The sequence below is a fragment of the Marmota flaviventris genome, chromosome 10 (assembly GCF_047511675.1).
Source record: "Marmota flaviventris isolate mMarFla1 chromosome 10, mMarFla1.hap1, whole genome shotgun sequence".
Lineage (NCBI taxonomy): Eukaryota > Metazoa > Chordata > Mammalia > Rodentia > Sciuridae > Marmota > Marmota flaviventris.
The window spans coordinates 108,369,526-108,392,693 of NC_092507.1; the positions used below are offsets into that span (position 1 = coordinate 108,369,526).

The 23,168-nt window shown below is 32.2% G+C and overlaps 1 protein-coding gene across 2 annotated transcripts in view; it reads left to right on the forward strand.

Moving 5' to 3' along the window:
• Man1a2 (mannosidase alpha class 1A member 2) overlaps positions 1-23,168 on the forward strand; it is a 152,445-nt gene that overhangs the window by 58,913 nt on the left and 70,364 nt on the right. For both annotated transcript variants that reach the window (XM_027940237.2, XM_071618229.1), the window contains exon 6: positions 7,840-7,934. In XM_027940237.2, the coding sequence (XP_027796038.1) occupies positions 7,840-7,934 (95 nt within the window). The remainder of the gene's footprint in view (positions 1-7,839; positions 7,935-23,168) is intronic.

A 23,168-nucleotide genomic window follows, 5' to 3' on the forward strand; every position in this document is an offset into this window, starting at 1 on the left:
GGAAGTAGAAATTTGAGGGTAAAATGTGGGATAGAAGAGTACCACAGAAAAGAAGCCCCAAGTGCTGCATATAACTGCCCATTTATTTGGCTAACCCTGTACTATGTGTGAGTGGGAGAAACACTGAGCATCCTAGCCATCACTAAAGGAACTGAACACCTATTGCAGCTTCTTCCTGCTGTAAGGAGAGACAGTTGTATTTTGAGTTAGAGTGCCTCATAAAACAAAAAATGGTGTAAGAGAATATAACAGAATCAATAGTCTCTGAAGAATATCAATCACAGTGACCAATACAATTCAAAATTACTCAGTGTATGAAAACAACAAGGGACAATGTGGCCCATACATTTTTAAAAAGTCAATGGTAACCTGTCTTGAAGTAACCCAGATATTGAATTGGCTGAAAAGGATTTTATATCAGCTTCTACAAAGTATTTTTGAAATGACTGTATAGATGAAAAATCTAAGCAGAAATGAAGTCTGTGACAAAGAATAACATTGGAAATTTTAGAAATGAAAATTCAGTATCTGAAATAAAAGATTTATTGTTTAATAACATCATTGGAAATGGTAATAGTAAACTTGAAGATAGATTTAAATTATTTAGTGTGAAGAGAACGAAATCGTTAAAAAAGTGAACATAGCTTTAGAAACTTGTGAGACAATATTTAAAAAGTCTAGCATACATACAATTTGGAGTCCTAGATGGAGAGAGAAAATGCCTGGAAAATTTTTTGAAGAAACAAGGGCCATATTTGTAGGTATAGTAGTGTACCTCTGTAATCCTAGAAACTCAAGAGGTTCAGTCAGGATTACAAGTTCAAGGCCAGCCTCAGCAACTGAGCCCCTGTTCCAAATAATAAGAAAGGGTTAGGGATGTAGCTCAGTGAAAAAAAATCACACCTTTGTTCAGTCTCAGTACCTGGAACAAAGGTGGACATGATTTACCCATATTTGATGACAAACCTGAATTTCAAGAGGTAGATTCTTAACATGATATATACCAACCATACCTAGGCATATTGGTCAAATAGCTGAAAAGCAAATACAAAAAGATAACTTTGAAAAACATACAGGGAAAACTAGTACTCATCAGAAACCACAGAGATTTTTTTTTTTTTTAATGTCTTTAAGTTTACATCCTTCTTTTAAAGCAAAAAATAATACTTTATATTGGGGTTATATAAATATAGTACATTATAGGTGTGGAATAAAAGGAGGAGGAAGACATGAACTTATACAGTTGTAAGGTTTTACAGTTTACAGGAAGTCTTATGGTATTACTCTAAGTAGACTCTGACAAATTAAAGGATTTGTTTGAATCCCTAGAGCAAACACTGAACAAAATAATGCAAACATGTATAGCTCGCAGCAATAAATAAACTGGAATTATAGAAAATATTCATTCACATAAACAGAAAGGAAGAAGGGACTAAAGGGACCAAAAGAAAAAAAAAATGGAGATGACAAACAGAAAACAAAGGAGAACTGGGAGTTTCATTCAGTGGTAGAATGTATGCCTAGCATGTGCAATGGACTGGGTTAGAACTCCAGCACCAGAAAAAGTTAAAATACATATACATACATACATACATCTATGCCCAATAATATCAACACTACCTTTACATTTTAGTTTAAGGTAAAAGTAGTCAAGATGGGCCTAATAAAAGCAAGATCTAACTATGCTGTATTTGTAAGAGAGCTTCTTTAGACAGAGTATAAGAGTTTGAAAGTAAATGGATGAAAAAAATGATTCAAAATATATAAATGGTAAGCACAGAAAGTCTGGAGTGACTGTATCAATATCAGACAAAGTAAATTTCAAGATAAAAATATTACTGGATAATGATAAAAAGTTTAATTCATTAGGAAAGTTTGTAATATGAATGTGTAGGCCTCTGCTTACAGAGCTCTGAAGTGCAGAAATAAAAAAAAGGACAGGTTTCATTTAATTGTGATTGCCTTTAAAAAAGGGATGATGGTGCACATCTGTACTCCCAGGACTCAGGAGGCTGAGGCAGGAGATTGCAAATTAGATGACAGCCTTGACAATTTAGCAAGACCTTGTCTAAAAATGCAAAATAAAAAGGGCTGGGGATGTAGCTCAGTGGTAGGCACCTAGGGTTCAATCCATAGTACCAGAAAAAAAGAAAAAGGCAATTACAAAAGATGTAGCAATCTTTCAACATTTCTTTCATAGTAACTTGTTAGGACAAGTAGATAGAAAGAAGTAGTGTTGTAGTTGTCCCAAATGACACTCTTAAATGAATGTCATTATCTTAAATGAATTGATATTTTATTGAACACTCTATAAACTGTAGAATACATGTTCTTTTCAAGTGCACATGATGTATTTATCAAGATAAATCATAGGTTGGACTGTAAAACAAGTTTCAATCAATTAAAAATGTTTGAAATAATATTGGATATATTATTGGACCACAGTGGGACTAAGTTAGGAATCAATGATAGTCATCAATAAAACGTTCAAATATTTGAAAGTTAACAACACACTTCTAGGTAATAAATATATCAAGTATGTGATCACAAGGGAAATTGAAAATATTACAAAGTTGATTTATGGAAAGTATCAACAAAATCGATAAGCTCTTTTAGCTAAATTGATAAGACAGATCACCAATATTAAGAACAAATGATAGGTCCATTGTCAAGCTATCATTGCAAATTCCATACACATTAAAGCATAGTAATGGATTTTATTTTTTGCAAAAAATTTGAACAACTGAGACAATGGACAAATTTTCTTAAAAATGATTTTATCAAGATTAACTTAAAGTAAAAAATATGAATAACCTCCTGTATAGTATTATTTGAATTCATAATAAAACTTATAAAATTAATTCCAAGGTAAATAATTTTATTGATTAGTTCTGTCAGATAAGAGGTAAAAGACCCCCATCAATCTTCCATAAATTCTTTAAGTAACCAGAGGAACAGGGAGCATATCTCAGTTCTTCTGAGGCCAGTGTAACACTAATACCATAACATGAAATATCAGCCAAGAAAGAGAAAATTGCAGACCAGTATACCTTGTGAACACATAGTTCTGAGCAAACTATCAGTAAAGCATAACCAGTAAGAATATGATTATATATATATATAGTTATATTTATACATATGTATATATTTTATGTATGTGTATATATACCTACATTTACTCCATATATAAATCTTACAATTTGATTTTATCCTAGTAGAGCAATATTGGGTTAACATTTGAAAAAGCAGTGAATGTAATTTACCATATTAATTGACAAAAGAAAAATTATGTAATTTTTGTGGTTAATTCACTAAAAACATTTGATAAATCAACCCATTAGTGTTTAAAACTGAGTAAATTAGTACTAGGAGTTTCTTTCCCCCCCCCCCCCCATTCTGATAAGAGACACCTACAAAAATTTTACAGCAAATCATATCCTGATTAATTTTTTTTATTCAAGGATTGAAAATAAAGAGGTCCATTCTTACTACTTATATTTATCATTATACTGGAGGCTCTAGCATTGCAATAAAAAAAGAAAGAGACTGTGGTTTCGCTATTTTTTTTGTAGATTCCTTTAGATTTTCTAGATATACAATTATGTCATCTGCAAATAAAGACAATTTTACTTACTCTCCTTCCTGTCTAATCTCTATGTAGTGGTAAAAACCATCACAGTACCGATTCACTGTAGACTTTGCTGCACACACATTGTGGTTTGGATTGATGGTCCCACTGATATTGTAAACTGTTCTTCACAGTTTCTAGACACTTGACATGAGGTATTGAATGAATTCTCCACCATCTGTGGTCCCTAGCTGCTTCTCTCCGCCTAATTTGTATACTTCTCAGTTGCAAAACTAAGGTCATATTCACTTACTGCCTTAGCTGCAGAGGAGGCTTAGAAAAGTGATTATATGGCATTTGCAGCTTCTTTAAGTTCATAAGATAGAATGGGGTTTCTTTTTTATCAGGCAGGTAGAATGACAGTTCCTATAAAAAGTAGAGGAGTACTTTCTAAAACTTTATTTCCCCTGAGCAGCATTTTTGAAGACTGTCTTTTCTCTAATGCATGTTCTTCTCCCCTTTTTTGAAAATCAGTTGACTGTAGATCTGTGGGCTTCAGGGCTCTCTATTCTCTTTAGTTGGTATATGCTTCTGTTTTTCTGGTGATAGTATGCTACTTTGATTACTATAGCTTTTTTTTTTTTTTTGAAGTCAGGTAATACAATGCCTCTTTTTTTTTCCCCCTCAAGATGTTTTTTTTTTTTTTTTTTTTTTTTTTATTGTTCCTTCTTTACAAACTTTTGATTTTTTTTTTTTTTTGGTAGTTCTGTGAAGAATGTCACTGGTATTTTGAAAGGAATTGCATCGAACCTGTGATCACTTTGGGCAGTATAGATAGTAAACAATATTAATTTTTCTAATCCATGAACACAGGATGTCCTCCCCCTACCCCATTCCCCCCCCCCTTTTTTTTTTGCGTGTGTGTGTGTATGTATGTATATCTTCAATTATTTTAATCAATATCTGGTAAAATTTATTCCTAGGTGGTAGTGGTGGTGGTTGTTAACCATTGTAAATATTGACTAGAGATATAAATTTGGGAGTCCAGGTGCTGTGTACCTGATAATTGAAAACAAAGACCTTAAAGTGATATCTTTAAACTACTGAGGTAAAAATGGCTGCCAACCCAGAATTTTATAATAGCCAGAGTATCTTTCAAGAGGGAGAATGTAAGATACAGTAAAGAGGTATACACATAAAAATAAAGACATATGAAATTGTCTGGGGAGACAATTTAGGGTAGGAAGAGAAGGGGACATAGAATCAGGCCTTAAGAAGCACAACATTCGAGGCCAAATAGAGGAAAAATTTAGTGACTGTAAAAATTAATGTTAAGTAATGCAAATTGAAAGCATGTGTATGTGGTCAAGAACATGGACTCTCAAGTTGGACTGCCTAGGTTTAAATTCAGACTAACCATTTACTAGCTTTATGACTTTCGGACACATGTTATTTTTTCACTTTATACCTCAGTTTCTAAGACAGTAAAATGTGAGAGTCTGGGGAAATTTTTTGTATAGTTTTCTGTCCTCTGCAGTACACAAAGTTATGCTTGAAAAGGGTTTTGAATGGATATGGAGTATCTCCCACATTCATAAGCAAAGAAATGGATATAAAAATAACAATAGAATATTTTTTCAACATCAGATTAGTAGAATAGAAAATTAGAAAACTTTGTGTTGTGAGTGGGAAACAGCCACTCACAAATTGCTGATGGGAGTATAAATTAGTAAAACATGTATGGAGGACAAATTGATAATAACTTATCACAATTGCCAATGCACATGCTAGTTTATATATTTCTACTTTGAAATTGCCCATAGCCACATAGTGATACATCACATAGCTACATAGTGTAGAAACAAATTAAATGTTCATCAGTAGGAGTCTGATGAAATAAATTGCAATATATACATACTAAAGGAAATTCTGCGGCCACTAAAGAGAACAAGGTGGTAGTCTTTTGTGGACTGATTTAAAAAGATCTCCAAGGTACAACAGTGAGGGAAGGAAATAAGTTCACAATATGATAATCTGTGGTGGAGATTCTGTGCATGAAAATGCAACAGAATTTATTTTTCAAGGAGGGCTCAGACTTAAAGTATTTGATGTTTGTAATGGTTAAGAACCATGCATACCATGGAACTGGTTAAATACAAAATATTTACTAGATATTTAAGAAGCTGGTAACTGGTTGAATTATAGAAGGAACTGTGTGGTTGAGGGGCAGAACTGTATAATTATTTCTACTTTTGAAATTTACTAGATTTTATGTTATTTGCCTGTGTTGCATGTTAAAATATAATGTTTTAAATTAGCTGTTCTGTTGTCTTAATCTTATCAAACTATTTTTCTGAAATAGAAAGTACAAATCAGTTAAACGACTGGGGTCTGTCAGGAAACTGAGGCAGTGCACAGACAACCCTCGCCTCCTTCAAGCCCTAATTCTTTTGATCAGTTCAGAAAGATTTCAGACATATTGCTAAGAGTAACAGGCATGAGTTTATTAGAAGGGATAGGGAAAAAGAGGATATGCTTGCTCTAGGGAGAGAGTAGATCCTCTCAGAGAGGGGAGGAACAGTGTGCCTCTCCTGACTTCCAGTTTTATTGGGGGTTCCAAGAAAGTTTTCAGAGAGTCCTAACCAGATCTACCTCTTGACCTATGATCAACAGCAGGATGATATCAGACTTTTAAGTTCCTACTACCATAACAACTCTCAGTCACTTTGGCCCATGCTAACCAGTTCTAATTGGAACCTGTTCTTACAGATTTTATGGTTAGTAGAAATTATCCTTATTTCCTTGAGTTGTGGGATCTGCTCTGTATTAGGAGTCACAAAAGTTCCTGGGCTTCTCTTATTGGCATTATTTCAGTCCTGCATTTCCTGTGCAGATAACAGGTAGTTTTCCTGAGGTATGTAACATGTCAGTTTAAGCCAGAAGGGGCTGAAGATAAATTGCTTTTTAAAAGAAAACGTGGGGTCAGCATGGTGGGCCCAATTAATAGAATTATTAACATGTAATTTTAAATATTTAAAATTGTATATAAAATATGTAATTTGGGGGGAGTGTTCCCCCCAATCCTTCTTAGCCTTTATTACTTTTTGTATTCTTAATGATTTTGCAGAACATCTTAATGTTTGTCCACTTGTACAATGTTTCCTACCCTGAATAATTTTGGGATGCTTGGTTTAATATAATCTCAAATCAAAACTTTTATCTGTTTCAGGCTGTCAACTACTAGTTATTTGGAGATCAAAATTATTTGGCATCAGTGAGAAAGTAGTATCCTAAATAATTCATCAATTTGGAATTGTTTTGAAAGAGGATAGGCTTAAGGAATATAGGAGAACACGCCACTTTTCCTACTAGAACATTCTGAAACAGTCTTAGTTTAGAGTGTCTGAGTCAGTAGTGTTCAGAATAGAGTACCCAAATCTATTTATTAGAATATGCTAAGCAAATAATAGAAATTTTACCTTATACTTCTTGATAATAGTATATGTTTTTAAAAGTTCAGAAATCACTGATATTACGTTTTTTTTTGTTTGTTTGTTTGTTTGTTTTTAACTTTGGGAACCAAAAAAGCAGCAAGTGGGACTGAAGGTTGAAAATTGGAATGTGAACTCAAATTTTTTTTTTCCTTTTATAACATGATTAGGTCTTAATGGAAAATGTTGAAATAGAAACGTGTTTATAGTAATCCAAGGCCAGTTATCCAAATTGGATTACATCTTTCTTTTACTTCTGTTTTAATTTTAATTTATCATCGAAATTAAGTTTGAATATCTTGAATGAAAATTTTACAGCCTCATTTTTTTTTCTGTTTTCTTTTTCTTTTGGTAATGGTGCTCAAACCCCAGGGCACTTTCCCACTGAAGCTACAACCTCAGTCCTTTTGGGTTTTATGTTGAGACGGGGTCTCACTAAGTGGTTTAGAGCCTTCCTTGTTGCTGGAATTATAGGCATGGGCTACCATTCCCTGCCATAGCCTAATGTTTTAGATTTTTTTTCCAGCTAAAAATAGAGATAATATTGATACCTGACCTGTATCTTTCTTTTCAATTAATTGTAGTTTTAGGGTTTTCCATGCTGCGTACCTTTCCTCAGTTTGCAAACATTTTCTCTGATTAAAATAGTCTCCATGATAACAATAGGTTGCCCTCCGCCCCATGGACCTAATACATTGTGGAATGCATACTGTGAGAAATAACAATTTGCAAATACTTATTGGTGTCTGTAACTTGTGATCATTCATATTTTTGTCTTAGATATTCAAGATTAAAGCAGTACAGTTGGCTGAAAAACTCCTACCTGCTTTTAACACACCTACTGGGATTCCCTGGGCCATGGTGAATCTGAAAAGGTAAATTCTATTTTATTGGTTATTTCTATTCTGGAAGATTAAATTAACAGATTTTTTTGTTTATTTGTTTTTACCTGATTAGTCTTAGAAATTTCTTATGATCTTCTCCCACCATGCTTTTCAAGACATAAATTGTTTTTCTTTGCTTTTTAAATATATGTCCTTCACTTTAAAACAGGTCACCTGCTCTAACTTCATTCCACTTTCTACTACTTGTTTCTCTCAGATTTTTTTTCCTTATGTATATGGTTACATAATATTTATTGTTCATTTCCATTTAGTGCTGTAATAGATTCAAAATACATTTTCTCTTTTTCTTTTTACATATCACATGCTTTTTTCTGAGTCAAAATGGAAAACAGTGTGCCTAGAAATTGGTTTTTCTATTGTTGACTCATATTAATAGTAAAACTACACCTAATTCATGATGTTGGCTGAAGGGTCTTTATTATTTATGTTCTTCTTTTGGGGGTGGGTACTGGGGATATAACCCAGAGGTGCTTTACAACTGAGCTATGTCCCTAGTCCTTTTCATTTTTTATTTTGAGCAGAGTCTTGCTAAGTTGCTGAGGATCTAAGTTACTGAGGCTGGTCTTGGACTTGAAATCCTCCTGCCTCAGTGTCCTGAGTCACTGGGATTACAGGCTTGTGCCACCACACCTGGCAATAATATCTACACTCTTGAAAATCAAAGTAAACTCTAAAGGATTATTCTTTGCAATCTATTTCATTCTAAAACACTACCTTTTACTTAGAAATAGACAAAATGTCTTCTTCATATAACTTTCAAACAAAGGTACAAAATTAAAATTTGAATGATGTTAACATTTTAACTGGTGTTTAAATTATTCATGCTGACTGAAATTTTTGCTGCTCATTTCCAAGTAATATTTATTTTAATGTTGAAGTTTATAAATTATGTGAAAATTTGACAGTTGATCCCCTTTTATCCAAGCTCTTTAGAATAAATGTTAGGAACATTTATTTTTCTCCAGGTGTGAATCTGTGAATTTATTTGAAAAAATAATCTATTTTAGTCATTTCTTTTTAATGAAGAACTGATGATAGAGTTTAAATTTACATTAAGAATCAGCATTTAAATAATGAACTTTATATCTAAATTTACTATTATTTAATTTTATGTACTATACATAATGTAGATTACTTCCTTTGTGAGAGAAGTGCTGACTAGAGTTCCAGAGCAATCTCTCTTGAAAGAACGTAGCCAAATGATGTACACACACTTCTCTTTTCCTTAGCTTCATCATAGATTTTCTGATATTTCCTTCAGTAACTTTACAGAATCATGCAGACTTCTTAGATAATAATTAAAACTTAATTCTGAAAGAAGAAAGACTTTTTTTTTTTTTTGCTACATAGAAAAAAAGAACTGAAAAATAAAGATGAAATTGTAAAACTTCAAATTTAAGATTGAGAATAAAGTAGAAAAGTTTTCAAGGACTGTCGGGGTTTTTAGCACGCCCCCCCCCCCTCCTTTCCCTCCTGACCTGCGGGAGAGATTGGGGGAGCATGCCCTGACCAGGATGAACCAAGAAAGGTCCACTGGCCTCCCGCACCCAGCCCTCCCTTGCAGGAGAACAATCAGAAGCGCCAGGGAGAACAGTCAAAGCGGGATCTCGTTTATTGAGAAAACACACACAGCTAATATAATGTACAGGAACCAATCAGGGTAAAGGTCAGCAGGGGGGGAGAATTTATATCTACACCTATCCTACAGGCAGTAATGGGAGACACGAGCTGTCCATGAGGGCAGAAGGGTTCTGAGCCTATCCTAAAGGTGATCCGATGCCTTCTGGCTAATCGCTAGGTGCTCTCTTAGCCACATGTGGCCCCAGGACTGGGAAGCGGATAGCAGCCAGCAAGTTAGGTTTCCTCTTTTCTGATGCAACATGTCCCACGTTACATCATGCCCTACAAAGGACCCTGTCATGAGCATTTTATAAGTTTAATTTTCATTTAGTTTCTTTGTATATATTTATATAAATGATTTACTTAAGTTTATGTTTCATAAAATTTGTTATTTCCCTACTTTTAAGTTATTTTCCCCCCTTTTGGATGGGATCTGATCATTTCCAACATGGCCTTCCCACATTCTTGCTGCTCAAAACCCAACCCGTGGTAACAATATGATATAGCATACAGAAACTCAAACATATATACCTGGCAGGGCTTTTTTTTTTTTTTTCAAGAGCTTATTTGAATGCTTGATTTCCCACTTCTTATTTTCTTATTCAGTGATACTCTTTTCAAAATACTCTTCCAGGTCATCTAAACCTTTCTGTTGAATAATACATAGTGAGACCTGGAATAGTTTCATTCATTTATATATCAGTGGCATTTGTTTCCATTATTTTCGTTCTATCATAAATACTGCTTGGATAGCATCCTGTTAAGATCCTTGTGTTAGTGGGCATTTTATTTCTCTAGAAATGATTCTCAAGAATATGATTGCTGGGTCAGATGTCTTTTTTGATTTTTTTGGTACAGATTCCCAGGTTTGGGTTTATCAGATCAAAGGTATACATATGTTTAAATTTAATGAATACTGCTGAAATATTTTCCAAATAGGCTGTAGTACATCATTTTTCTACCACCAGTGTGTGGGAGCATCCAAATGTTTGCAGATATCAGTATTTTAGTAAATTTGATGAACTAGTGGTTGAAAAATGTTACTCATTGTTATTTTAATTTGTATTTTCTGACTAGTGAATTTGATCATCCTTATAAATTTATTGGACATTTAAATTTACTTTTTTGTGAGTTGTCTTTTTCTAATTAATTTGTAAAGTTATTTGTAGATTGTAAAATTTCTGTCTCTCTGCCTTACTGTTATCGGTATAATATTTTTTCATTTATATATTTAAAATTTTCCCACATTCAGATATACTTTCTATAACTTTTTGGGTTTTTGATCTTATCTGAAGAGATTTTCTTTATTTTTTGTATTCTTTTGAATTCCTATGAAAGCTTTTGACATATGGCTTTAATTGTTTTTTTTCAAGTATGATGTTAGTTGTACAGTCTTTATCAGTGCCTTTATCAGATTGAGGAACTTGTCTCTTCCTATTTCACTGAGAGTTTGCTAATTTGCTTTGTAAATCATGAAAGAGTGTTGAATGTGGCCAGATACATTTTCTTTATCTAGAGAAATAACCATAAGTTTTTTTGCCTTTATTAGTATGGTAAATTACTTGTAAAATTTTCATATGGTAAGTCAATCTTGAATTCCTTGGGTATTTCTTGGCCATAATATATTATTGTCTTTATATTTTGCAATATTTGATTTTCTAGCACTTTTTGAAACTATCTGTTTCTGTAGTGATAACCCCTTCATTTATTACTTTATGAAACTATGTTTATGATGAATTTTGGTAAGAAATTTACTTTTTAGTGCTACTTTTGATAGGTTTTTATGTTATTTGGCCTTATAAAATAAAATGGAATTAGTCTCACCTTCTTCTGAAATATTTATGTTATACTGGTGTTACTTCTTCCCTAAAGTTTCTTTTCTTTTATCTTTTTTTGGTACCAGGGATTAAACCTAAGGGCACTTAACCACTGAGCCACATACCCAGCCCTCCTGGTTGTTTTGTTTTTTTTTTTTACTATTCATATTTAGAGACAGGGTCTTGCTCAGTTGCTTAAAGCCTCTCTTAAGTTGCTGAGACTGGCTTTGAACTCAGGATCCTCCTGCCTCAACCTCCTGAGCTGGTGGGATTACAGGTGTGCATCCCCATGCCTGGCCTCTTCCCTAAATAGTTGATGGATTCACTTATGTAACTGTCTGGGTCAGAAATTTCCTTTGTGAGATTTTTTCCCCCATGAGTATTCTTTTTTTAATGTAATTTTTTAATTTATATATGGCAGTAGGATGCATTACAAATCTTATTACATATATAGAGCACAATTTTTCATATCTCTGATTGTATACATAATATATTCACACCAATTTGTGTCTTCATACATGTACTTTAGATAGTAATGATCATCACATTCCACCATCATTAGTTACCCCATGCCCCACCCCTTTCCCCTCCAACTTCTCTGCCCTATCTAGAGATCTTCTATTTCTCCCATGCTCCTGCCTCTATCCCACTATGAATCAGCCTCCTTATATCAAAAAAAAAAAAAAAAAAAAAAATCGGCATATTTTTGGGGGATTGGCTAACTTAGCATTATGTGAGAAGATTTTTAATAATTCATTTAAAAAATAAATGTATTTATATATATATGACAATTCAGATTTTATTTTCATTTTCTGTCACTTTTACTTAATTATATTTTTAAGAAATTTCTCCATTTCATCTAAATTATTTAGTTCCTGTTACTTTATTATGCCTGATGTGTTTGTAGGTTCTGTAGTAAATAATCCCTTCATTTATTACTGATACAATGCTCTTAATTGGTATTCTCTTTTTATTTTGATCAATCTAACTAGGCATTTATCCATTTTATTATTATTTTTAAAGGGGTACTTTTTGTCTTCACTGATTTTTCACTTGATTGTCTTTTCTGTTTCATTGATTTCTGCTTTATTTCTCTTATTCCCTTCCCTTTCCTTACTTGGAGTTACTTTATTCTTTTTAGCTTTTTACATTGGAAACAGGTAATTAACTTTAGACGTTTTCTTCCTTATAAGCTATTATTTTCCTATAAAGCTATACGTTTTCCTCTAAGGAAAGAATTTTAATGTATCACTTTTCATTATCATTCAGTTTAAAATATTTTAAAATTTCTCGGTGAGTTTTTCCTTGATGAATCAGTAGTTTATAATTGTATTGTTTAATTGCCCTGCTTTTGTTTTTTTACAGAGATCTTATTTAGTTTTTAATTCAGTTTCATTGTGCTCACATAGAACTCTTGAATTTGAACCTTGAACATTTTTTGCAACTTATTTATGGCTCAATATATGGCCTTTTGGGGGGGGTGAATACACTTGAAAAGAAGGTGTGTTCTACCTACAATGTGTATAATGTTTTACATATATCAGGTATCACTTCAGGTGATTTATGGTATTGTTCAGGTTCTCTGGGTGTGTCTTGATTTTGTTTAATTTTTGTGTGATTGTTCTATGAATAGCTGAGATGATGTGTGTTAAAATATTCCAAGTGTGATTGTTTAATTGTCTGTTTCTGGCAAACTTTGTGTTTATGAACTTTGATATACATATTTATGATATACTTTTCTGGTGGTTAGCTCATTTTATCATTAATGATGTGTCCTTCATCTCTGGTAATATTTTTCTCTTAATACTTATCAAATTTAATGTAGCTGTTCTACCCTTACATTATCTATGATTTTTTAACCTGTGTTTCAATTATAGTATTTCTTTTGGAGATAGTATGTAATTGGATTTTGCTTTTGGTATCTTATATGACAATATCTACCCTTTGGTTGAAATGTCTAGTACATTAACATTAATGCAATTACTGATACAGTAAAGTTCTGTTTTTTCTTCCTGTCTTTTCTTGACTTCCTTATGTATTTTAGAATTCTGTTTTAGTTTATTAATTTCCCCTATTAATTTTGTTAGTGATTACTACTCTAGCAACCATTAAATGTATGTATACATATATATGTAAGTGTATATATACTGATTCCTTTAGCAACCATGATATATACATACACACAGATATATATATATATATATACACACACACACACACACACACACACACACTGTGATTCCTTTAGCAGCCTAAAAAAGTTAATATATAATTAATTTATCTGTTAAGTTAGAATTAATGTTGTAATATTGTGCTGTTTAATAATACTGGAGACACATTGAAACTATGCCTCTCCATATACATCTTCCCTCCCATTGCTTATATGGTATACTATAAATCTCAAAATACATTTTTAAAATATTAGCTTTGAATTAAAGATAATATTTATTTATTTCAATGAAATTAAAAGGGGAGGAAATATTCTAATATCTAGATGTTTAATATATCCATTTATCTGTTCTTCATTCCTTTTTGAAGATCAGGGTTTTCATCTGGTATTACTTCACTTAATCTTGAAGACTTTGTTTTAGCATTTCCTACAGTGCTTGTCCATTGGGATGTATTCCTATAATTTTCTTTGTTTGAAAAAGTATTTTGCATTCATTTTAAAAGGATATGTTCAATGTATATAAAATTCTGGTTTGATTTTTGTTTGTTTCCTTGCACTTTAAAGATGTTATTTCTGTCTGTCTTAGCTTTCATTGTTTCTGATCAGTGAGAATTTGAATTGTTGTCTTTTTTATATAAAGTGTTTTTTTCCCCTCTTAATGCTTTATTTCTTCTTTATTTGATTCTCAGAAGTTTAATTAAGATGTGCTCCAGCATGGTTCTATTATTTTTTGTTCCCCACTCTTTATTTCCTTCTGAAATTTTTATATAAAAGAATTTTTATTACTGTTCCACATTTTTCAAAGCTCTTGTTTGTGGCTGTCAATACTGTTTTCTTTGTTCTTCAGATTGAATAATTTCCATTGGTTTATCTTCATGTTCACTTACTATTTTCTATATTATTCTAACTTGCTCTTAAGCCCATCCAGTGAATTTTTAAAGATTTTTATTTGAGTTTTTCTAGTTCAATAATGATTTCTTTTTTTTTTTTCATAGCTTTGATCTAGAATTTATTATGGTATAAAAAGGAAGATAGAAATTGATCTTTTTTCTTAAAGATGTTTGGATTACTGCATGGATATTACTTATGAAGCAATCTCGCTCAGTGAAATTTTAATTTTATGTAAATATAATAAAATATAAAAGGTATTTCCATATACATATGAATCCATTTTCCAGACTGTCTTCTTTCGCATCATTTTGGTTAGCTGGACCTGGTTGCACACCTCTATAATATAGCGACTTGGGAGGCTGAGGCAGGAGGATTGCAAGACCAGCCTCAGAAACTTAGTGAGGTCCTAAACAACTTAGCAAAACTTTGTCTTAAAATAAAATATAAAAAGGACTCAGGGTGTGACTCAGTGGTTAAAAATTCTGGGTTCAATCTTCAGTACCCCCAAAACAAACAAAAACCCAAATAAGCAAAATTAGTGTGTTTATTTTAACTCTACTTTATGAATTTAATTATAACATTGTAATAACTTTTGTGTCTGATACTAGAAGTTCTTTCAGTACCCTGTTTTTTCAGAATTTTCTTAGTTCTTACATATTTATTCTTTTTATATAAAGTTTAGAATTATTTGGCCTAGTTTTTTTTCTGTTATATTTTAGTTGGATTTGCATTAAATTTAGATATTAATTTAGGGAACATTATTATATTACATTTCTTTCTTTTAATAAGTTATGCCTTTTTAAGTATTTAAATTTTGTATCAATTCAGGTATAGCTTTATTTTACATAGTTTCTGAACATTTCTTAAACGTGTTTAATAACCTGTATTATATTTATTGTTTTTCTTTTACTTAATAACCAGAGGAAAAGATGGAGAATGCTTTTATGTATTTAATGTAGGAGTTCAAAGGCTTTCTAAATGTGATTCAAAGCCCGGAAGTTGTATAGCTTTTATTAAACCAAAGATTTAATGAAATATTAGAGATTTTCCACTAAAATCAAGACAGTACATTTTTTTGCAAAGGTCATAAAAGTGTAACAAAATAGGAAAAATGAATAAAGAATGGATTGGAGGCAAAACTATAATTAATTTTAGATCATATGATTGCTTTCCTGGAAAACATATGTTTTAATTTATAAAATTAAAATCAGAAACAAGTAGAATAAAATAGCCAAATGGGAAGTAACAAAAATCTTTCTGAACACCAGTAACGTTGAATGGACGTTCCTGAAGGGTCATGTCTTAGTGAAGAACTAAATTAGCCACAGAATAAACATAACTGTATGTCTATGACAGCATATCCCAAAACACAATTCTTGAAACAACTGAACAGCCTAGAAGTTATTTAACTGCCTTTCAAGAGAAAATTGAGCACAGAATTGAGCATTCATTGTTGGGGGAAACCTGGAGGTAGAAGCAATGGCAGAAAAACTATTTGAAGAAGCAGTGTCTACATTTTTTCCAAATTTGAGTGAACAATATAAACCTGCAGACTCTAACACTTGATGAAACTTAGCAGGATACCTATAAAGAAATTTAGCAGGATAAACAGAAAGATAACAGTCTTTCATGAAAATTAATGAAAGGAAAAAACATCGAAGACCAGCCAGAGGAAAAATTACATTATACACAGGAAAACAAAAATAGAAGTATTGCTTTCTTTTTATCAGAAGCAGTATAATCCCCAAAACAATGGGCATGCATCTTTTCTTTCTTTTTCAAATTCCTGGCATCCAAGTGATTCTTCCTCCTCAGCCTCCTGAATATCTGGGACTAACAGGTATGCACCTCTGTTCCTGTTATTAGAATGCATTTTATAATACATTGAGAGAAAAGTCAATCTAAAATTACATGACCCTTAATAACATTCTTCAAAATGAAGATGAAATTAAGCCATTTTTAGGCAAATGAAATCATAGGGAATTTGTTGCCAGCAGGTTTCTGTTAGTAGGAATGTTAAAGGAAATTTTTAATGACATAAAAATGGAAAGACAGATCTGTAAAAAGAAATGAGAAGCAGTGGAAATGGTAAATAGTCAAATGAATATAAAAGGTTTATTTTTTCTAGGTTAGTCTTAGAATTTTCTTCTAAAGGTAATTAAAGCAAAAGTAATAACTTGCTATTATTTAAAATAATCGTGTGGTCTATAATATATAAGTAGAAGAAAAGGTATGACCACAGTAGCACAAAGGATTGTATGCAGATTGCATTGCAAGTTCAGATGCTTTTCAACTCATAATGGGGTTACATACTGATAAACCCATCATAGGTCAAAAATGCATTTAATGTACCTAACATATCAAATGTTATGGCTTAACAACAGAATACACAGTCTTAAGAGTATCAACTTTTTATTCTTGTAATTGAATGGCTGACTGGCATCTGGTTCACTGCCACTTCCCAGCATCTCCAGAGAGTGTAGGAGGCCAAGTTACGAGTGACTGAGTTACACTCCACAGCTGGGTGCTGAGGTGCTCAATCACAGAAATGGGTTTGTCTTGCTACAGCCCCATGGGTGAAGCTGTGCTCACCTGTTCCTTTGTAATATAACCCCTTGCCCTTTTTAGGATAGAATCTTCCATGGAAGTGCCTTGTGTGTGTCCCCTCCTCTTACTGTGCCCTTGGGTGTGGCCTACCCAGGTGTCAGTCAACCTGCTGACAGTGGACATCATGAAGATAGACTCAGTCCCCTAAAACTTGACCCCTTGCCTCATTTGAATAGCTTCTCCTCAATAAAAGGGGTCAGCACGTGTTCTAGCTCTCTCTCTCTTTCTGCGGACCCTTAAGGTCAGAGGATCCGTCACAGCAACCCCAAAGAAAAAGGTATTTGTGTCTCTTGTATGGTTATTTCGTGCAGCCCAGTTAGCCCAGTTCAACTAGAGTGACCCCTGAGCCTTTTAGTCGTGAGAACAGAAACCTGGCAAGAGAGTTTGTCTGTTTGTGACTGTCTGTATGTCATAGACATACATACAGATAGCCCAGGAAAAGATCAAAATTCAAAGTATGATTTTTACTGATCCTATATTGTTTTTGTAACATTATAAAGTAAAAAAAAAAAAAATGTAAGTTCAGCAGGGTGTAGTGGCACATACCTATAATCCTGGTGCCAGGAGGATCACAAGTTCAAAGCCAGCCTCAGGAACTTTAGTGAGGCCCTAAGCAACTTAGTGAGACCTTGTCTCAGAATAAAAAATAAGAAGCGCTGGGGATGTGAGTAGTTAAACACCCCTTAGTTCAATTCCTGGTACAAAAAAAAAAAAAAAAAAAAAACTATCAAAAAAATTGTAAGTTGAACTGTTTATTGTAAGTCATGGTGTTGTAGTATTTTTTCATTATATGGAAATAGTGTAATAGTTGATTATATATTGTATAAATTAACAGTCAGTGCTGTAATCCCTAAAGCAGCCATACACACAGTAAAAGTCTCAGTAGAGAAATTGAAATACTAAAAAAATAGTCAATATTGGATAAGAAAAGTAAAGAATTGATCGGGAAAATTGAAAACAAAAGGCTAGATAGTATACTTATGTTGTGATGTGAAGTTGTATAGTCACTTTGGAAAACAGTTTAGCAGTTTTGTATAAAGTTAAAATAGAATTAGCATAGGATTAAGAAATTATCCTTCTAAGGTATTTATATGCCCAAGAGAAATTAAAATAAACGTCCATTCAAAGGTTGTTTGTAACAACCTTATTCATAATAGCCCAGAACCATGAACAATCCAAATTGTGTATCAAAAGGTGCATAGCTCAGTAGTTATTATAGTCATATCATGGAACACCAGTTAGCAATAAAAAGAATTAAACTATTGGGTAATACAGCAATATAGATGGATCTCAAAGACATATTGAGCAAAAGATCTAGTCTTAAAAAAAAAGTAAAGTGTGAGGATGTTCATAGTGGATTTTTGCATGTAAATTATACCCCAATATTGTTTATTTAAAAGGAAAATTAAACCAGATTCTAGGTGTGGCTATAGGGATGATATAATAAAAAAGCAAAAGCAACAGCAACAACAAAATAACATGAACTAATAATTGAAAGACAACTTTAAGTTTAAAAATATATTTAGAAAATATGTTTGAAAAAATATAGAGTTAAGGGCTGGGTTTGTAGCTCAGCGGTGAAGCACTTGCCTTGCATGTGTAAAGCACTCAGTTCAATCATCAGAACCAAAAAAATAATCCTCAGAACATAAAAAAATAAAATAAAATAAAGGTAGTGTGTCCGTCTACAACTAAAAAATATTTCTTAAAAAATAGGATTAAAATTAGAAACGACCAAGAGACATTTAAAATTATGTTAAATACTATTGTAAGAAGCAGTTCAAATTATGCTTAAATAGTCACAAAGTTTTCCAAAAGGGTAGATGAAAATATGACCATAGACTGGCTTTCAGATCAGGATGTTATTGGGAAAGAGACAAAACTTAGACATAAGTCTTTATATTTTGGGGGGTATACTTTGAATTTTATGTCTTCTGAATATATTATCTCCCTAATTTAAATGAAAATAAAACAAAAGTCAGATTTCATATTATTTTAAAATAAAGTTGTTACATTCTGTCAAACAGGGAATTTTTTTTTTAAATTTTAAAAATTTTGCCTTCTGTTGTAGATCAGGTGAGAAGTAGTTCATTCTTACATTGTAGTTTTACTTGTAGACAAGTTTATCGTTATCTGTCAAAAGCCTCTAAAACTTTATATTACTTTTGACACAGCATTTTACCCTAAGGAAATAAGAGAGGTGTGGGCTAAGGAAGACATATACAAAACCATATTTTTCATAGCATATTTCCTAAAAACAAAAGATATAGGTTAAACTTCCTAAGTATAGATTAAACCTCCAGTGGGAAGGACAAACAACTCAGTACTTTTTTTTCGTACTCTAAAAGATAATATGCTGCCCTGTAAGTTATATCATAGGGAAAATAATTAATTTATACTAGAAAAATGTAAAAATCAGGTTATGATATCTTATAAGGGAGAACATACAACATGTTAGTCATAAGTATACAATTTAAGAATGAAAGTGCTAAAATATTTAAAATTATTTATTTTTACAGTATTTAATGATAAATTTGTTTTATTTTTACTAGATGTACTGTGAAACAGTTCTATTTAAAAACTATTTTCCAAATATTCAAATTGGAATAATTTCTTAAAAAAAAAACAAGTACACCTTCATGTATGTTTATAGAATTTTAAAATTATTAATATCTATGACCTTTGTCTGCTTTTATTTGAGAAGGTATTTCCTGAACAGTTGCTTATATCAAATTCTGCTTAACTGCCAGGTATTCTAAATTCTAAAAGTTTGCATATTAAAATGTGTAACTATTTTGAACCACTTATTTTTAAAAATGCATCCTTTTACTTTCATTCAGAATGCCTTCTACAAGTACTGTATATTTTTACATTGAAAATAAGACTTCTGCTTTTAGTTGTTTTTTTTTTTAAATAATTTTTCCAATTTAGTTAATCCAAAATCATGGGGCTTCTTCATTTCATCGATGTCTAGAATTTAAATACGTCTAATTGAAAATAAGAGCTCCATCAAATCATTATTTTGTAGGTCAAGATATTGCAACTTAAACTTACACATTGTTTGAGTGCTTTAATTTATTAGTTCATACTTTGTTTTGGAACAACTTTTAACATCAATTGTTTGCAAACTTCTTTTCTGATAACCACATTTCACTAGAAGCTTTGTTCTTTGAATATACCAGAGAAATATTTTCAATGGACTTTGGACAAAATATAATTCAAATTTATTATCAAAATAATGAGTATGATTGTAGGACACTTAGATTTACCTTGAAAATTATTAAAAGTTTATCAAACATTTCTAAAATTCTGTTGTTGGTAATCAGCCAAGAGAGAAATCATGTTTTTTACTTATTTTATTGTTATTCATTGTAAATGTATTCATGTACTTATTATGTATAAAAACATATGTACATTTAGATATCTATACTTCTTATTTTGATCATCTGAAAAATCATAACAAGCAGAAATTATTATTTACTTGGTTTTTGGCAGCTTTTTTATATTTGGAACTTTTCTGTCCTTGACAGTTTTATTTCTTGTTCTTGAAGATTTCCTTATTTTTCTGAGTTGTTATTTTCTCAGCGCTGTGTGTATGAAATTTAATATTTTAGACTCTTCTTGTGAGACATTATATAAAATAAAAGATGACAAACCTTGTATATAATTTAATATTTTGAAAGGTATTTCAGTGTATTGTGACTGAAGCTTAACTTCATGACTTTTGCCAGAAAGTTTCGACAGAGAAGGGTAAATTGTTGAACTTCCTGGGCTATATTTGACAACACTGCAATTTATTCACTACACCAAGACCTAGCTAATCTTTCTAAATGGTATGTTTTTCTTCCTAAAGCATTATGCTCAGTTATCCATGACCTTTTATCACACTTAAAATGAAAATTCTGAAATTGTACCAGAGCCTACAGAATTCTTATGGAGTTTAGATTATACTAACTCTCTAACCTCATCCTATATCATTGACTTTCTTACTTTCTGAGCTCTAGCCACACTAGTCCCCCTTAATTTCCATCAGCCCCATTGCCATTACCTTTGCTGTTTCCCCTCCTAGGAATTCTCTTCTTCCAGATCTATTCATGAGTATCTCCTTCTCATTCAGGTCTTAGTTCAGACTGATTCATTTCAGAAATATGTTGTCTTTCATCTAACATGCTTTCTTTCTTAGTAAATTTTTCAGATTTCTATTTTCTTATTTAATTTTCTTTATAACAACTGTAACTATTTAAATGATCTTTTTTTATTGTGGAAGCATGAATAAACTTGACATAGGTTTACCAGTGTCTCTCCCACAGTATAGTAGGCACTTATTATTTGTGAGATGAATGACTGTCCTGTGTAGTTACTGTATTTATATGCTTTCTTTGGTTTAGCCTATAGTCATTAAAACTACATTAGTGATATTGGCCTTCCATAATTTAAAGATATTATAAAAATAATATTTAACAATGAAGGAACTTTAAGCAAGGTACTGATATGTTCTGGTATAGATTTTGATGTTTTAGCACTGATCAATAAAATATAAAGGATATTGAATTCTCATTTTACATCCATTTATCCAGAAGACAAATGGATGTAAAATGAGAAAATATTGATAATTTTACTTCTAAAAGTAAGAAAAGACCCCATAGAATGGTTTAGAATTCTAGTAAGAAGAATCCATGAACTCTACTGCTTGAATAATTAATCTAGACTTCCATTTCTAACCATGGAAGGGCTTTTATCAGACTACCTTCTTACCAAAAGCAAACATAAAAACTAGAAGTATATAAGACCAAATTGATTGAAGATTTCAGAGAACAACTAACTCAATTCTTGAAGTGACTATGATCTTAAGTTCATCTCTATACTGGCGTTTTTTCCTAAGGGATTGTTCCCGTCAATGGAATAGGGCAGTAGAGGCCAAACTCAAACTGATAGTCTATTATTATTATTATTATTATTATTATAATTATTATTATATATGGCAGCAGAATGCATTTGGATTCATTGTACACAATTTACAGTACAACTTTACATTTCTATGGTTGTACACGATGTAGCGTTGCACCTTATATGCAGTCATACATGTACCTAGGATAATGATGTCCGTCTCATTCCATCATCTTTCCTACCCCCATTTCCCTTCCCCACCCCTCCCCTGCTTCCCCTTTGCCCCATCAAAGTTCTTCCATTTTTCCCATGTTCCCCCCATTATGGATCAGCATCCACTTATCAGAGAGAACATTCGGCCTTTGATTTTTTTGGGGATTGGCTGGCTTCACTTAGCATAATATTCTCTAATTCTATCCATTTACCTGCAAATGTCATAATTTTATTCTTTTTTAATGCTGAGTAATATTCCATTATGTAAGTCAGGTTTTGTAACTGCTAAAATGACTGAGACATGATGACATTTTCTCAGACAGGAAGGGCTTAAGAAAAACTCAAAAAATTTCTTAGAAATTTTCCTCATGTCATTGGTGACTCTGTGTATGTATGACTGTCAAGACTCAATGAATCACAACAGAAAATTACAGAAGACAAAATGACTAAAGAAAGAGTTTAATAGTCATACCATACTGAGGAGCCCAGAGATTAGTGTTTACATCTGCTAAGGTGAAGAAACCTTGGTAAAGATAACTTGAGATCTCAGGGCAACTATATAAAAGGTAGAGGTAAATGTGAAATAGATTACCATAAAGCTTGAAACCAAGGTAATCTGCCTGTATTCAAACTGCATTTCAGGAGAAATTTAACCTTTTAAAAAGATAATGTCATCTAAGCTGGGTATGGTGGCACATGCAAGGAATCCTAGCAGGAAGATTTTGAGTTCAAAGCCAGCCTCAGCAAAAGCAAGGCGCTAAGCAATTCAGTGAGACCTCATCTCTAAATAAATACAAAATAGGACTGGGGATCTGGCTCAATGGTTGAGTGCCCCTGAGTTCAATCCCAGGTACCACCCCACCCCCCCCCCCCAAAAAAAAAAAAAAAAAACCCATCATCTAAAGTCTCTATAATTTTTCTCTTATATGATAATGTTTCAAATAAAAAATTATAGAGCAGGCTGGGAAAAAAGGGCAGGAACATATCCTAGAGATTGTT